General features: G+C 45.5%; 1 protein-coding gene across 2 annotated transcripts; it reads left to right on the top strand.

Moving 5' to 3' along the window:
• PEX5 (peroxisomal biogenesis factor 5) lies at positions 1-11,096 on the top strand. Of its 2 annotated transcripts, XM_061365465.1 has the most exons (15): positions 1-282; positions 781-816; positions 983-1,115; positions 1,773-1,907; positions 3,030-3,135; positions 4,312-4,402; positions 4,739-4,855; positions 5,226-5,318; positions 5,495-5,614; positions 6,174-6,317; positions 8,545-8,615; positions 8,772-8,987; positions 9,115-9,280; positions 9,469-9,626; positions 9,982-11,096. In XM_061365465.1, exons 1-15 carry the CDS (start codon positions 130-132, stop codon positions 10,181-10,183), a joined length of 1,941 nt encoding a protein of 646 aa, XP_061221449.1. In that variant the 5' UTR covers positions 1-129; the 3' UTR covers positions 10,184-11,096. The 2 variants fall into 2 exon arrangements, with proteins under 2 accessions (XP_061221449.1, XP_061221450.1); XM_061365466.1 differs by lacking the exon at positions 4,739-4,855.
• The last annotated feature ends 6,563 nt before the right edge of the window (positions 11,097-17,659 follow it).

Here is a 17,659-nt window from a genome sequence, read left to right as displayed (position 1 = left end):
CGGGGCAGGCAGCGACCGCCCCCGGTAGTCTATCGCTGCGCCTGTCGTTCACCCGGTGTCTGTGCCGCCCCGGGGCTAGGTGCAGGCACAGTGGGGTTCGGCACCGACCCTCCCTCCCTTTCTGGCGCCATGGCCATGAGGGAGCTGGTGGAACCGGAGTGTGGGGGCTCCAACCCTCTCATGAAGCTGGCCGGCCACTTCACCCAGGACAAGGCCTTGCGGCAGGAAGGACTTCAGGGCCCGCTGGCCTGGCCTCCTGGGGCTCCAGGAGCTGCTGCAGCCGTGAGTGTTGCCTTTCACTCTGCTTGCTGAGCTGGGGCTGGGAGTGGGGCTTGCCTGTGTCTGGGTCAGCCCGCAGGGTATAGGGGTGTGCTGGCGGAATAGGGCTGTGCCATGAGCAGTACCGGGATTTTTGATGCACATAGGTGCAGTGTTGCTTTTTTTTCCTAGGTAAACGGGCCATGGAGTCATGCGGTTTGTCCTGTAGGGCTGTGGGGTGAGGGGCCATCTGTGGGAATTGTCTGCGTGTGCTTGGAGCATGTTGATGGCTGTGGTGAGGTGTGTGTCTTACAGGCCCAGACACGGAAGGTGGTGTGAGAGGGTTTCAACAGTGTCACTCAAGATATTCCAGCTCCTTTAGCTTCCACATAAACATGCATCTAATGCAAGAAAATGCTGATAGCCTAATGCTGAGGAAGATGTAAACTAATCGGGTTATAAGGTGTGTGTGAAGGGTATGAGGGCAAAGCCATTGGGATAATTGCCTGCTATTCCCTGTAGGCACCCAAACCGCTGGGAGTGGCCACTGAAGATGAGGTAAGAACAGACTGATCCATCTCCTTACTGCTTTTTTCATCAGTACTGTTATTTTTCCTCTTACCTGATATTAATCTTTCCTTCTGACAAGCCCATTCCTTTTTCTCATGCTCCATATTCTGCCTGTTTGTTTTCTGTGTTTGTAATCTGTCTCTGTCTTCGGCAGCTGGTTGGAGAGTTCCTGCAGGAGCAGAATGCCCCTTTACTGTCCCGTGCACCCCAGACCTTTAAGATGGATGACCTGTTGGCTGAGATGCAAGAGATTGAGCAGTCAAGCTTTCGACAGGCCCCTCAGCGAGGTGAGGGGAGCTAGAGTAGTTGAAGAGCTGGAGAAGATCTTGGTGTTATAGTTAAGCTCCTATCAGGGTGGTACCCATCTAATCAGCGCTTGTGAGATTGTATCCAGATTTGGGCTTCCCAGTATGCTAATGTACTGAGGCAAGGCCAGTGGATAGTGTTCAGGGATTAGAAAACATAGTGTAAGTGGAAAGCCTGATGAAATTTGGTTTGTTCAGCCTAGGAAAGAGGGGTCCCCTTAGAGCAGGGGAGTTGGAGTGTCTAACTGCTGTCTTCAACAGCTGCAGCCAGAATCTTTGCAGCGGAAGGATAAGGGGCAATGGATGTAGCTTGTGGAAGGGGACCTGACTAGCTGTAAGAAAGCATTTCTTCCCTTGGAGGGTGGTTGAGTACTGGATCAGGTGCCTAGGAGGGTGGGTAATTGCTAGCCTTGGACAAATAAAGAAGTTAGCTGATGAATGCCCTGAGCAACCTCATCCTTTCTGTTAGTGTTAACCTACTGTGAGAACACTAGCAACCTCCAGAGATTGCTTCCAAGTAGAATCTTTCTGTGATTTTGTTCTTAGCAAAGAGAAAGGGCAAGATGAGAGATGATGAGGGAACACTTAAATGATGCCTTTGAGTGCCCCAGTCCTCACTTCTGTTTTTTCTTCTTGTAGCTCCAGGTGTGGCAGCTCTGGCACTGTCTGAAAACTGGACCCAGGAATTCTTGACTGCAGCAGATGGTGCTGGTGATGTCTCTTCAGATTATAATGAGGCTGACTGGTCACAGGAGTTCATTGCTGAAGTGACAGGTAAAGGCTTCTATTTGGAATTACTGTTGTTGCCCAGTCACGCGCTAGGATATAGTGGAGAGTTGCTGCATGTGAAGTTGGAGTGATGCTTTGGACCCAGCAGTTAGTGTTTACTATAGCAGCTTTGATGGGGGGGTGGGAGGGAGAGGAAACTCACCTCTTTGTGATAGCATAGCCGAGTTGTGAACAGTGTGGTGTAGAGGTTTTTATTCGTATGTAAGGGTCTTTTATTTTTAGCTTGGGTTACTTGGAGAACTTGGGAGAAGCAGGCTATTCAAAATGCTTCTATAAAAATTGTGAGGATTCAGCTGATGGAAATTCTGCAGATGGTCTGGTTCTACTTCTTGCTTATGTATTCTCTAATTTCCTCTCTTAAGGCTAAATTTGCCTTTGTTACAAAGGTTAATATTGCTTTGTGTGCTTTGGCCAAATACTTTGTATCAGTTTTATGGAAGTGGAGGGATTTTGCACCTTGGAAATATGCAAAATGAGTATTTCTGTCCCAAAGGTTAAGCTTCCTGTTTCAAGTAAGCCAGCAGTTTATCCAGAAAAGCCATCTTGCATTGTCTATAGAGATGGGGCTGTCATAGGGTCCTGTTACCATCCACAAGCTTATCTGGAAGTTACAAATAAGATCTAAATAGATGCTATTCTCTTTTCCAGGAGTGGCCACTATAGAGGGCCGTGTATGCCAATTCTTTGACCTTCGTTCTTCTGGGAATAGAAATCAGCATTTGCAAAGGTCTTAGAGCAAGTTCTGAGAAAAACGTAGTGCTTTGTAGGCTGTGCTTTGTAAGACACTTGTAATCCATTGCTGATTTTCTTGACCTACACAGTATCCCATGTGAAGCAGACAAATGATTTGTGAAACTTAAGTAGGAAATCATAAGGTTGTTGACACCATGGTGGCATCTGTATTAACACGTAGTCTGAACCTAAGGCTTGATTTAGGTTTAGCTCAGAATAAAAAAAAGTTAGAAGAAACAAGCAAAACCTGTACTTGAAGAGTTGTTCTCTGCACGTTAGCTAACTGTGAAAAGGAGAGTGCAAAATCTGAAGTTCGTCTGAGTGATGGTCTGTCTATGTTGCTCTTGTCCCCATTCTTCCTGATGTCCTATGTAGATCCACTCTCTGTGTCTCCTGCTAAGTGGGCAGAAGAATACTTAGAGCAGTCAGAGGAGAAACTGTGGCTTGGGGAATCGGAAGACCAGTCTTTGGCAGATAAATGGTGAGTATGTCTTCTCAAGACTAGTTATTGTTGCTGGGTACTTGGGTGGGTGAAGATAGGTGGTAGAAATCTGCTGTGAATGCTTTTGAGTCATTTAACCTAGATTGAAGTTCTCAGGCCTTTGGTTTCAGGGGAAGGAGGAGACAGTGCTTGGAGATGAAAGTCTTTAAGAGATCCTAGCTGTTCTGTTTTCTAGTTCCAGGAAGATACTGTGCTTATGTAGAATAACTTAATCTCATACCTAATGCAAAGCTTCTTAAAGTGATTTTGGAAACTCCTAATCAAGCAGAATTTTCCACAACAGATGCTTTTGATTTGGAGATCCCAAGTGCTAGGCTCTTCTAGTTTTAAACTTTCATCACTTTATTTTCCCTACCTGACAAAGCACATCCAGCCCTTCCTCTGCACATGTCTAGATTCAACCTTTCAGACATTGTTTTCATGTGGTTTCGGTGTGGTAGTCTAAACAACAGTCAACTCTACTACTGTATAGGTACCTACTACTACTTCTCTGTATAGGTACCCGTTAACTGCAGTCAAGTTTGTAAATTAAAGAAGCAAAACACAAGCAAACAACTTGGGCATTGAGATTTTGCATTTTGGGATTCTTCTTCCTCCTGGCTCTTGCATTTTCTGATACTTTTCTGCAAATGTGGACATTCCTGAGTTATTGCTGCCAGTTCCAAAGACTTCACCAAGACCGAATGTAGTAGTAACACCTGGAAGTAGTCCTGTCCTGCTGTAAGCCAGACAACGTATTGAGTTGTGTCCTTGCTAGGAGTCCTCTGCAGAGTTGATGCTTTTCCAAAACACTGTTCTATGGACAAGACCTACTTTCTTTGTTCCTAGATAGATGACCTTGTTTTTTGTAGTGCTAAAGCTTGCAATTTCTGGTAGCATGTGAACTTGCCAAGGAATCCAGATTGTTGTGGAGAGCTGTGCTGTCACTGCAGTTGTTTAATTCTGCTGCTGTTTATGTTGGGCACTTGCACAGTTAGCCTAGTAGTAATTTTGAGTTTTACAGACAGATAAGTGTACTGAATCACTTTAGAGACTCTCTGAGGAGGGATTGTATCCCTCAGTGCTGTTGTCTGGCCCACTGTGTAGACCACAGTTAGTGAAGGAGTTCACTGTTGCTTGGTGTCAGACTGTCTTTTTTACTGCCTCTGAACACAGGTATGAGGAATATCAACCTGAGGATGATCTTAAGAAAACTGTTAGTGATTTCCTCTCTAAAGTGGATGATCCAAAACTCAAGAATTCTGAGGTAAGAAGTTCCCTGACCAGGACTGACGGATACTTAATGTGACTAGGGGTGTTGGAAATTGAGGAGGGGAAAGACAGTAAAGGAATAAAGCCTCCTGCTCTCCTGTGTTCCCATTTTTTTTCCCTGATTCCTAGAAGTTGAACCCTACAATCCATGTTAGATATTATCCATCTCTACAACATGGCTCTGGTGAAGTCCTTTCCTCCCCACCTTTTTGAGCTGTTTTGCTCACTTTGCAGAGAGAAGTCCTCTTAGTGAAGGGGGGTGTGTGTGGGCAGAGGGCTTATTGGTAGAGCATCTGCCCAGCTCCACACTTGTTTCATTTCTCTGCTGCAGTTCCTAAAGTTTGTCCGCCAGATCGGAGATGGGAGGGTATCGATCGAAGCTAATAAGGTGACCCACAGAGACCAAGATCAGGCAGAGCAATGGGCAACTGAGTTTATACAGCAGCAGGTAGGAGCCCCAGCTCTACGAGCTCTGAAGGAGGAAAGCTCTTTGCCACAGTGCACAGTCTGGGAGCAAGTCCAACTCTTAGCAATGCTCTACTGATGATTAAGCTGTGGGAGGCAAGGGGAGGGGCTATTGGGCTCTTCTTAGTAGAGTCTAGCCAGAAGCTGGGAAGGCATTTGGGTGGTGTGAGTTTTCTCATCTCCTGTAGCACCTGGGAGGAAGGGAATATTCATGTGAACTCTCTACTTTACAGGCCATCAGTTCTTGCTGATGGGGAGGAAAGGTCACCATAGACCTTCCTGCAGTTTTGGGATGTGCCTCGAGGTTGCCAGAGTCTAAAAAGAAAGGTGTGTTTCTGTTTCCAAACTTCCAGGGGACATCTGATGCCTGGGTGGATCAATTTGCGCGATCTGGGAACATGTCAACTCTTGATACCGAATTTGAGCAGGCAAAGACTGCTGTGGAGGTAATGCTGGTGGAGGAGGAGGGCTGGAGTACCAACTGGGAGCTGATGATAGGGTTACCTCTCTCCTTTGCATGCTGTGGGGTGGGCTAGAAACAATTAAGAGGGTGTTCTCTGGTGTGTCTGTAGAGCTCAGTTTATGGTTAAGGTACTCTAGTCACATTCTGTTCTCCCCTCAGTCAGATGTGGACTTCTGGGACAAACTCCAGGCAGAATGGGAGGAGATGGCCAAGAGAGATGCAGAGGTTCACCCTTGGCTCTCTGATTATGAAGACATCAGCTCCTCATCATATGACAAGGTAATAAAGAACAGGGTTTCTAATCCCTAGCACTGTGATGGACAGCTTTGAGCAGACTGGCAGTATGTCTACCTTGCCGATAAGCTCCACAGATCCCCAGATGCTGCTAGGATTTCTTTTCCCACTGATCCATAGCTCCAATTTATGCCCTTATCTCGAATCAGCCATGTACTGAATAAATACTGATTTCAGTTGTGCTTCTCTGCAGATGCAGTTCTTGCCCAACTTAAACTACCCTTTAATGCTGGGATTTTTTGCAATGAGTGCAATTGTTGCCAGCCACCACCCGCCCCCAGCTGACAGGCCCCATACCAGATGTTTAGTCTCTGTTGCAACTTACTCCAAGTCTGGTTTTGGGCAAATCAGTACAGAGGAGGCAGAAAGAAGAGCCATTGTTCTCTGATGTGCTATAAGTTAGCAGAGAGGATGGGGTACTGGCTGCTCAGCAGCTCTGAGTGTTTCTAGTGCAGCAAGACTAGATTATGCTATACTGCAGAGGGGTGCTTTTCTCCTCTAAGCCTGTCTCCAAGCATTATACGCTGTCTGTTTCCCGTGCTAGGGATACCAGTTTGAGGAAGATAATCCCATGAGAGATCACCCAGATGCATTTGAAGAGGGGCGGAAGCGTTTGGAGGAAGGTGACCTCCCCAATGCCGTCTTGCTCTTTGAGGCTGCAGTGCAACAGAAGCCAGATCATATGGAGGTGAGTGAGAGCAGAGCTAACAGGCCTTGGCTAGATGTTCTGCTGCTTAGATCCTTTCCTTTTGAGGTGTCAGGGTGTGTGTAGAAAACTTACTTCAGTGTTAAGAGCTGTGAAGGGGGTATGAAAGCATCACTCTCTTTTCTTCTGTGGCTCTGGTTTTGTAGCTGATGTATGTGAATTCCCAGGAGGGCTGTGGGAAGGAGGTTTATGACTAAGGTCAGTTACAAGAAGTGCAAAGGCTCTGTCCCAGAGCTGTGTAAAATCTTGGGAGCACATGAGGCTGTGCATGGAGCCAAGACAAGGAACTCTTTTCTCTAGCTTCTGTGGTAGTTTTTATTGGCATTGCAAGCTTGGAGATGCTTATGGCAGGTAACCGCTTTCAAGACTAGCAGCTTGTTAGCCAGGACTCCTAGTCTGGGTCTTCCATCTCATTGCCAGGAGAAGGTGTAACCCCAACTTGAGAGGTGGCTTTGGTGTCTTCACAGTTTTCAGTTGAAGCTCTGGGCCAGAGAATGATTTTTATACTGAAGATAGATTACCAGCTCCTAATTTGGTGAATACTTACTTCTGTAAAGCACTTCAGCTTCTGCAGAACTGATTGGGAGATGGAGTGCCTGCCTCAAGGATCCAGGAATGCAGAGTTGTGTGTTTGATTCGTATATATATATGTGTGTGTGTATATATGTATGTTAACTCTACATGTGTTAGCTCATATATACAGTTAGCTCTGTTAACTGTATATGGCTGGAAATACCTAATACGTTAATCCTGAGGCTTAGATGAGAGTGACCTCTTGAAACAGAGGTTCTTGGCTTCTGGGCATACAGACATCTAATTTTCTAGGGTATTGGGAGTAGGTGAAAAGTAATCAGAGGTTTTGAAGAACTACTTAAGCTTTAAAGTGATCAAGAAGTATTGCTAATTCTCCTTTAGAATGGGCATTCTCTTAGGATAGAGTGGGCTGCAGGCTGAGCGTAATGGAGAGGTAGTTGAAACCTTAGGGGAAGAAATCTTGGGACAGTTCTGGCTGCAGTGAAAACATTTCTGAATTCTGTTGTGCCTGCAGAAAGTACAGAAGTTAGGACTTCACAAACACAGTACAGTGGTTAAATAGACAATTGAAATAGGCAATTAAATTGAACAATTGCTCTGAAGGAAATGTCATGGTTGCTTTGGTCCAGATCATGACTTCACTTTGAAGCTTAGCTCTTCTTCAGGGGTTATCACTCTTCAGCTGAGACACTGGAACACCCTGCCCAGAGAAGTGGCAAATGCTCCATCTCTGGCAGTGTTCAAGTCTAGGCTGGACAAAGCCTTGGGTCATATGGTCTAGTGTGAGGTGTTCCTGCCCATGGCAGGGGGTTTGGAACTGGATTGTTTTAAGGTCATCTGACCCAAACTATTCTATGATTCTATGAGTCTATGATCTGAGACATTAGATTGCTTCTTGCTTGAGCAGTGTGTCTGGGTCTTTGTTAATCTCAGTTTATTTCCTTGAGATAGTGGATACTGCATTTTGTGACTTGTGTTCAAAAAGTGAGTACTTCATGTTGACAAACCCACCAACTATCTGGCCTGTTTCTGAGCAAGGGGTGATGATTATCGATATAAAATTAACAGGTAATTTGGAGTTAGTGCCTTAATTATTCCCTGTTAAAGCTGCCTGGAGATGGAAGTGGCTTTCATGTACTGATCTCACAATGACTGAAGAGTCAATAAAGTAACAGTGCTTCTACTTTTCAGGTCTGATGGTCAACTCCCCAAGATTACCACTTGCTAATGCACAAGTATATACAGCTGTCTACCTGAAGGTCTCATTTATTAGCACTGCTGCTTTGCCATTTTCTCTTAGGAAATAAGAGATCTGCTTTTCCCTCCTTCCTCTGCAGTTTGGCCACAGTTAGAATTCAAAAGTGGATGTTCTGTGACTTAAAGGTTTAAAACTGCCAATAGTTGCTTTATGATAGATCTTCACTTCCTTTTTTTTTTCTTTTTTCACTATAACAAGGCCAGTTTTATTGGCCTTGAGAACCCATGTGCCATCAGGTCTATTTCTGTTTGTGTTTTGAAACTTGTGTCTGCAGCTAATACCTATACTTGCATATATTTGGGCTCACTTTAAAAATATGTGGGATAATATGGTGGATTTAAATTTCTGTATTTATGGTTGATCACCTGACCTTTTTCTCTGGATGTGAAGAAGTCTGACACTCTGTATCTTCTCCAGGCCTGGCAGTATCTGGGAACCACCCAAGCAGAGAATGAACAGGAGCTTTTGGCAATCAGTGCCCTCAGACAGTGAGTGTTGCAAAAGAGCTTCTGAGCATGGCTCCTTGTCTAGTGCCTCAAGGACCATATGGCTAGCATGGTGTGTGCTCTGTCTGGTGTTACCTCCTGTGTCTGGGGGTCTCCCAGACAGATTTAATACTGTATTCACTTTTCTTTGACCTGCAGGTGCTTGGAACTGCAGCCTGGGAACCTCACAGCACTTATGGCTTTAGCAGTCAGCTTCACCAATGAGTCCTTGCAGAAGCAGGCATGTGAGACCCTAAGGGACTGGTTACGCCATAAACCAGACTATGCCCACCTGCTGGAGAAAGAACCGGAGGAGAGTGTCTCAGGGACAAACCTGGGGCCTTCCAAGCGTGTCTTAGGCTCCCTGCTGTCTGAGTGAGTTAGGGTTACAAATTGAGAGGCTTCTTGGAGGGCTGGGACTGTTCCAGGCTGGAGCAGAGGGAGCAACCCAAGGCCAACTCTCTCCATAGTACACAGGTATCCTTTTTCTGTGCTTTTCCAGCTCTCTATTCATGGAGGTGAAGGAGCTGTTCTTAGCAGCTGTGCGCAGCAACCCCTCAACTGTGGATCCTGATGTTCAGTGTGGCCTGGGTGTCCTTTTCAACCTTAGTGGTGAATACGAGAAGGCTGTGGATTGCTTCAGTGCCGCACTCAGTGTGCGCCCCAATGTAAGAAAGGGTGGAGTGTGGACACTGGAGGTACCTGGAGGTTTGTGGGTGAAGGTTTGGGTGGAGGTGCTGCTTGTGTGAGAGGTGCATTTTGGAGTGGAGGAGTAAGGCACATGGGGAAGGGAGAGTTGGTTTGGCAGTTAAAAATATCCAGCTTCTCAGCCCTTTCTCTCTACCCCCTTCTCCAGGACCATCTTCTATGGAACAAGCTGGGTGCCACCCTGGCCAATGGGAATCGGAGTGAGGAAGCTGTGGCTGCATATCGTCGGGCACTGGAGCTCCAGCCAGGATACATCCGCTCTCGCTACAACTTGGGTATCAGTTGCATCAACTTAGGTGCCCACCGGTGAGCATAGGATTGGCAGATCTGCTGTGACCCTTAAGTGTGCTTGTGTTCATGGGAGAGACTGTGATAGGTTACAAGGGCAGTGCTACACTGCTTGCAGCCTTCCCTTTGCAGAGGAGAGTAGAGCGAGTGTGTAACTGCCCTGAGAACAAAGCATCATACAGATGCAGTTGGAATAGGAACCATGTGGACTTCAGTCACTGTTAAGAGGGAAAGGGGGATTTCTGGTGGTGGAGCAGGGCAGGATTTGGTGGAGACTTGTTTTGGAGGGGAAGTAGTTGAGAAGCAAATGGGGGAGGGAGTGTGAGATGTACCATCTTCTCCAGTAAGCATGTGTATGTTCTCATGTTGACAGCGAGGCTGTGGAGCACTTCTTAGAGGCTTTGCACATGCAGCAGAAGAGCCGAGGTCCGCGGGGGCAGCAAGGCGCAATGTCTGACAACATCTGGAGCACGCTCCGCATGGCCCTTTCCATGCTGGGGCAAAGTGACCTGTATGGGGCAGCTGATGCCCGGGATCTTCCCACACTGCTTCAGGCATTTGGCCTCCAGCAGTGACTCTGGGATAGGCTCCCCTGCGACTGCAGGGTTGGCCCAGCCCAGCAGTGACCTTCCTTAGAGAGAAAACGTTTACTAGGGTTCACACATCTCCTTGCTCTGGTGGGGCAGATCCCTGACAACTGGTTTTGAAAGAGCATCTTGCTGAAGCGTGCAACTTCACCTACCTGTCTGTTGTGGCCTGTGCATCTCTGAGTGGTTCATGCTATCACCTCCATGACTGACTGACACTGCTGGTAGGTAGATGATCAAAGTGGGGAAGACTGTGACATCCAGCCCTTTTTCCAGACTGCATTTACAATAACGCCCAGCTTGGCTGTGAGACCTTACAGTAGCCATTCTGCAGAGATTACCTGCTGGATATGTCTCAAGTGCAGGTTGCTTTGGTGGGGTGCCATGGCCAGTTGGTGAAAGGGTGCAAATTTCTGGGTTTTGAGCATGATTCCCCATCTGTGTGCTTGCATGTGTATATATGTGGGTTGCTAGGGAAAACTGTGGGCAGCGGTGCCCTTTTCTGGGTGCTGGTAACTTCATGGTACAGCCAGATGATAGTTTCTCAATGTCTTCATTGAACCTTTTTAAGAGCAGAGTATTGTACTTATGCTGCAAACTCAAGTGGGGGCCCTTACCCTGTGCAGGGTACGAGGAAGTCCCAGAGTTCAGATCTGGAGGAATGTGATAGGAATAGAAGTCTAAAATGTAATCTCTCTGCCCAGAATATGGTGGGGAAAGTGTTAAGTCTTAATTTTCACTTTATCATGTCATTGTTTTCCTTTGTGCAGAAGCTCCCCATCTTGTGTGTAACTGAATCTTGGTAATTATAAATATATGTATATGATTCTATTGGGGAAAAATGTTTTTTAATTGTAAAGTATTTTGTATAATAAAGGGGAGAGAATTAAAATTGCCTAAATGACATCTTTTTCTGTGCCTCTGTTGGAGCTGCATGCAATGGGTAGTATAGCTCTCTGGGGTATAAACCCACTGGTTTTCAAAAGATAGATCAGAGTCTCTCAGTTTCCATCTTTCCTTTTGACCCAGGTTTTGTTTTATTGTTAGCTCATGTGCAGGTGAAGCTTAAAGGACCCCGTTTTGCTGCAGCCTCAGACTTCAGTTCTGTGAGTCAGCACAAGAGCTTCCCTGTACCATAAACTCTGTTTTTCTTGCTTAGGCTTAGGGGTCAGTGAAGCCTAAGATTTTTGTTTTCATTTTCAGCCATGTGCAGTGAGGGAGGTTGTGGTATGTTTTATTACCTCTTTTAGAACCCTGACTGCCGTGCTGGTTAAGACCCAGGACTTAGGCAGGGAGCACTTACTCTTCCCACCAGGCACTTGTTTCTTCATGCCTCTACTTCACAGCCTTGTTTTTCTCTCGCTACTGTTAACAACCAGGAGCAGAAGCTGTGTGCAGAGACTAGTTCTTGCTGTATGTGTTCAGAGCTCCAGCTTCCTCTGTGTCTCCTGTCCAGCCGTGTTGACTGAAACCTATGTGCACTGTTCTGGAATGGCTGCAGTGCATGCAAAATGATTTGCTGCTTATGCTGTCTGAAAGGAAGGACGCCAGCATTTCTGTGTTCTGCTCGCGTGCACTGCAGGTCAGAGATATGCCTTCTCATTTTTGCTGATCTGTTAGGTTCTCTGCTCAGCAGAGTAAAACATCAATGCCTGTGCTGTTCCTCACCTGCTGTCCCTCTCACCAACGATTTCCTTTGCTTCTTTGTTGCACCACATTTGTCTATCACCCTACCATTATCAGTGCTTGGTTTTCGCTTTTTCTCATCCTCAAGTGCTGTTAAGGCTTCTCCTCTCCTTGGCTTCCTAGTTGCCTCAATTCCCATTGCCATTTGGTTTGATCTCTTGACATTGTGGTTGGTGTTCTTCCCTATCACACATCCCCTCCTGTCCCTGCAGCTAGAGCGGGCTGTCACCATTTGTTCCCTTTCCATGTAAGTTGTTCTCACTTTCTTGCCTCCCTTCTGTGTTTAAAGTAGATCTCACAGCATCTGTCCTACTTTTGCTGAGGTCAGATCTTCATCTACACACTAGCTTCTGTTTAGTGTCCTAGAGCTGAGTGAAGATCGAGCTGCCTTTTGTGCAGACAATGTCCTGTTAAGAATCCCCTTTGGAAATGAGCTGTTGGTTCAGGGAGCAGCAGCTGGCTGATGGTGTCTACGTTCTGGTGCCAGTTCCCACCTTTTGCCTGCCTGCTACAACCTTGTCTCTGGCAACCTCCAAACCAGGTTTGCACTGGGGCTCTGTAAGTATCTTGATCCTAGTTTGCATTTCCAGCCACATCCACATCTTCTGTTGCTTCTGTGAGACGTACATTTTGGAGTGGAGGAGTAAGACACATGGGGAAGGGATGTTGTACAGTGGGAGCATGTAGTGGGTAGTGAATGGTTTTGATTCACAGAAAGGTAAGGCAGGGAGGAATGTTTGGAGGTCCCTAATCCAACCCCTGCTAGTCTGTATTTTCAGATGGTTTTGGTTGCCTGGCATGAAATACATGAAATTGTAGAATTCTAACTGTCCATGTCTTTAGCACAAGCTGTAGGTACAGAAACCCACTGCAAATCCGATGGGTAGGTTTTTCTCTATAAACGTTCCAGTTTCTCTGGTGAATTTCTGAAGCAGAAGTGACACCTAGTGTTGAGTCGAAGGCAGGCCAGTGACTGTCATGCTTGGACCAAGCCACTGAAAGGGTTAGGAGCATAAACTGCTGATACAAGAGGAATTAAATGACAGATATATTTTCTGACCATGTGAGTGTGGGGAGCTGGAAAGGCTTTCCCAGCCAAATGTGTTGCTGTGAAGCTAGGACACCTCTGAGGGTCTGTGGTGCATCTGGTGCTCCATCAGTCAAGAGGCATGATCTATCAATGAATCAAGCCCAGCCATGAGCTGAGAGCCAAGTCAGCCCCAGGAAAGTTTTCCCAAGAACCTGTTTTCTAATCAGCAATGCAACCTGGCATTATTACAAAATAAGATAAGTGGTTAAAGTGTAATCATCACCCTGTTTCTGGGTAGACAAGATCTGACCTCGAGTCCAAGTTTTATGTTCTGCAGTTACCCAGATGTGTCTGAACTTGCTCTGTTGTATATTGATGAAAATACTGCTCTTTGGGCCTTCCGGATGAAGTCTAGTGATGACAATACAAAGCTTTGCACGGTCTGATTTATCTTACTGAGGAGGTTGAGAACACTGCATACCACATACCCACTGATACCAGTGCTACAAACCACATTAGGACATGCTAGTGTTTACTTTCTCCCACCCAATACACTGTTTCCTTTGGCACAGCTGGCTTTATCTGGAGAGGTCAGTATTTTCAAGTTATTTTGGCCTAGAGTAGGGAGAATGCTCCATGTTTTTGGAACTGAATTTTGCAGTCCCATTAAAAGAAGGTCTTTGGTGAACAGAGCAACGAAACCTGAAAAGGGCTGTAAAACAGTAAGAAGTGTCCTAAAATACATGGAGCCTGCGCTTATCACCATTGCATCTGCCCACATAAGCCTAGCTGAGGAACACAAGTGGCTGGCATGTCAGCACAGCCCGCAGTGCTTATTTCAAAATGAGAGCAAAGCCCAGCAGGTGATAGCACAGCATGTTCTGCATTTCATTTTTAGCTATAAATACAAGAACATCATGGCAGACAGGAGTCAGCCTTAATGCAGAACTGCAACTCTGTGCTCTTCAGGTAAATGTGTGTATGGCAAAACAGCTCTTGAACTAGATAGTGACCCCACAGCTGCAAGAAAGCCTTGCACAGTTCTTATTCCAAATGCAAATAGTTTGAAGTTGTCTTAGTTGAAATGTGACCTTGACACACTTGAGAGGTGGCCAGTACCAATCTCATGAAGTTCAACAATGTGAAGTGCAAGGTTCTGCCCCTGGGTTGGGGAAATCCCAGGCCCAGAAGTGATTCGGAGCAGCCCTGGGAGAAGGCCTTGGGGGTACTGGTCCATGAGAAACTGAACATGAGTCAGCTGCAGTGTGCACTTGAGCCCAGAAACCAGTTGTGTCCTGGGCTGCTTCAAAAGGAGTGTGACCAGCAGCTCGAAGGAGGTGATCCTGCCCCTCTGCTGTGGTCTCATGAGACTTCACTTGCAGCATGTGCAGTTCTGGTGTCCTCACCATAAGAAGGATATGGAGCTGTTGGAGCAAGTCCAGAGGAGGCCACTAGAATAAGAGGGCTGGAGCACCTCCTGTATGAGGACAGGCTGAGAAAGTTGGGGCTGTTCAGCCTGGAGAAGAGAAGAGTGGCGATCTCAGAGCAGCTTCCAGTATCTGAAGGGGGTCTATAGGGATGATGGAGAGGGACTCTTTATTAGGGACCGTTGTGACAGGAGAAGGGGTGATGGGTTCAAACTTCAACAGGGGGAGGTCAGGTATATACAAGGAAGTTCTTTACTGTGAGGGTGGTGGTCACAGGTTGCCCAGAGAAGCTGTGGCTGCCTCACCCCTGGCTGCGTTCAAGGGCAGGTTGGACAGAATGCTGGGCTTTGGTAAAGAAAGAGCATTGTAAAGCAAACGACAATGTAAATGATGCTGGTTATATGCTTATATTTTGTATGCATCTAGCAACAGAAGCAACATGTAATGCTTTTACATGAAGTAGTGGAGGACATCAGAATACCAGCTGCAGGTGCAGTAGGTTGCGCACTTCTGGATGTCTCTTGTCTTTGAGTCTCTTTAATTTGACAAAATACAGTAGCTTTTGCATTCACTGGGATTATGGGGAGGGTGAGCAATGCAAAGCAGGGTTGAGAAACACAGATCTGCAGTGCGATGCGAAAAGAGAGCTTTCCCATTCAGTGTTTCTGTGACACAGGATGTGAAAGCTCTACAACAAGCAATACAAGCATAGACAGAGCTCTAGGTCTCAGATATCTTGCTGGCAGTGCTGCTTCCCTCAGCACTGTAGGATTTTTCAGTCTAACATCTCCTGCCAGGGAGAAGGGGGCGCAGGAATGAAAGCTTGTCATTGAAATTGATGGCCCTATAATTTGGGAGGTGTTCATGTTCTCGCGCAATGTAACGAAAACCGCTCCCATCGCTGTGTTCACACAGCAGCCAGACACCTCTCTGCACCTTGTGAGAAGATATGGTGTTATCATCATGTCCCCTACTTAGATTGGTTGGTTCTGTTATCACCCTGCACTTCCCTTGGTAATTGACATGTTCATAGAGAGTGATCTGGGGATTGTGCAGATTTTCAGTGATCATCTGCAGAGAAGTGATCTTATCATTCATCTCATTCCCAACAAAGTTATGTCGTCCCTCCTCAAATACCAGTAACCGGCCTGTGTAATTGAGGTGCTCATAAGCCACCCATGGCTGGCCAGTTACTATCACTGAAGAGATACAATCATTCCAATCTACATCTTTTAGATTGGCAATGTCACTGGTGAATTCTTTAGAATAACCCTGGAAGTTGGCATGCTCATAAACGGTGATTTTTCCCATCTTCCTCCTTGTCCAGTAGGACTCCTGTAGCCCAGATTTCTTGCTTCAGGAGCTGGATGACAACCTGCAGAAAAGGGAAATAGGAAACAAATAATGCTTGTAAGAAGCCTTGTTGTATCAGACAAAAAACGCTGGAGGAGAAAGGGGGCAAATGGAAAAGTGAAACGTTTCTAGAGGATAAATACAGCAGCAGCTGAAAAGTGTGAGGGCATGACAGAGATCTGAATTTGGAATAAGAAGTAAAACGTGATAGGTGCACCAAAACTGCCCAGATTTATTTAGTTGTGTACATTGGTTTATGTGTATGTGCAAGGGACATCTAAGCATTTAGTTCAACATCCTATCTCTGTATCCCAAATAACGATGAAATAAAACCTAGAACTGGTGCTAAATCCTTCAGTTGATAACTGACACTGCATTTGAGAACTTTTTTAGCAATTGGTGTTCATTGTTTGGACTAGATTTCATAATCCACACAATATCACAAGTAAAGAATTAATGAGATACTCAGTTTCTAAATGAAAGTGCATTTTGTACTGTAAACAGGAAAAAAATAGTCTATTTTGCTAAGGCCAGAACTGAACTTTTAGACTCGCTGAAATAATTTTGTTCTATTCATATGAAACTCTATTGAAATCAAGAGGTTCCTTTTCTTGACATAAGTTGAGAAACAGCCAAGTTCAAAGCATCAGCTCTTTGAGTCAGACTACATTTCAGGTTGTAAATGCCTCTCTGTGGCACTGTTACAAATACTCATGCCTAATTCCACACAGATCTGTCTGGAATGAGATAAAGAGCCATAGTATTTATTAGTAACATCTGCAGGAACAGAAATGAGTGGCCAGTTAAGGTAACAGCTCCCTTTCTAAATCACGTCACAGTCATTGAAGCAAAGGCTTAGGTTTCAGAAAGAAACAGTTACCCTAGTTGATTCTAGGAAGAGATGGAAGAAGATCAGATCTTCCCCAGGAAGATTAAAAGTCATAGTAAAATTGTAAGACCTGAGCAACAAAATCAACATTAAAACAGAAAAGAAAATCTCTCTTAAAGAAAAAAAGTCTTACTTTGTGATTGAAAACATGTGAACATTTTTTTGCAATTATAATTTATGGAGGATGTGGCTACACACACTTTAATTTATTGAGCACTGGGCTAATGACCTTCTGCCTGTGGAAAAAGTAATAATAGTAATATTCATCATCATCATCATCCAACAGGATCATTGGTAAAATATTCTCACTTTTCCCCCCTGGAATTCTGTAGCAGTGTCTTTCTCCACCCTCTCCCTTTGCAAGGTATTTTTATCCTGCATTTTCTCATCACCTCAAAGATGTGTTAAGTTTCTGCAAATACAGACACTGGAGTCCCACATAGGTGCTGCAGCTCTCATCCCAACACTTGAGCCTTTTCAGCTGCGTTTCACAGTAGCTGCCCAAGAAGCCATTGAAAGTTTCAATGTAAAAAGTGTGCATCTCACCTTGATGTTGGCTTCTTGGACAGGGGGACTTGGTGGCACTTCCTTCGTTCAGCCTGGTGCTGCTGTGTGTGAGAGCTACTGGCTCACCTACATTTATGTCTTGCACAGAGTGGTGTGAAACACCCCTTTCAATGGAACTGGGGAGTGGCTGATATGACTCTCAAAAAGTCATTAGCTATTTTGTTTTGGTTTTGATTTTCCCAAACCTAGCTATCTCATTGCTCTGGTTCCAAAGTCTGCTGAATAGCAAGCAATGCATTAAACCCTAGAACTCTGATTCTTGTCTCTGTTCTCCAGAAACCAGCTGATATACAGTAACAAATCCATCAAAATGTTTTTGACACATGGCCTGTAGAACTGTTCTGCTTGTTGCAGTTTACTGTGGGAACTGCAAGCCATCCTGTACCTTCTGTGTGGATAATTAAAGAAAAAGAATAATTGCTGATAGTGCACATTGGTCAAGCCAAGGAGTGTGTATGAAGATAGGCTGAGAAAGTTGGGGCTGTTCAGCTTGGGGAAGAGAAGCTGCGTGG

This window comes from Neopsephotus bourkii, unplaced genomic scaffold, assembly GCF_033783945.1.
Source record: "Neopsephotus bourkii isolate Nb327-2 ecotype Australia unplaced genomic scaffold, CSIRO-AGI_Nbou_v1 NB_1287, whole genome shotgun sequence".
NCBI classification, from domain to species: domain Eukaryota; kingdom Metazoa; phylum Chordata; class Aves; order Psittaciformes; family Psittacidae; genus Neopsephotus; species Neopsephotus bourkii.
Note: the sequence above shows the minus strand (reverse complement) of the source record. Positions and strands in the feature narration are given on the sequence as shown.

What these genes read in the sequence shown, in the direction of transcription:
- PEX5 (XM_061365465.1), top strand. Translation starts at nt 130, where the DNA reads ATGGCCATGAGGGAGCTGGTGGAACCGGAGTGTGGGGGCTCCAACCCT. An exon ending in AGAAGCCAGATCATATGGAG is followed by an intron (nt 6,318 to 8,544) that starts GTGAGTGAGAGC and finishes TATCTTCTCCAG; the next exon opens with GCCTGGCAGTATCTGGGAAC. An exon ending in ATCAACTTAGGTGCCCACCG is followed by an intron (nt 9,627 to 9,981) that starts GTGAGCATAGGA and finishes TCATGTTGACAG; the next exon opens with CGAGGCTGTGGAGCACTTCT.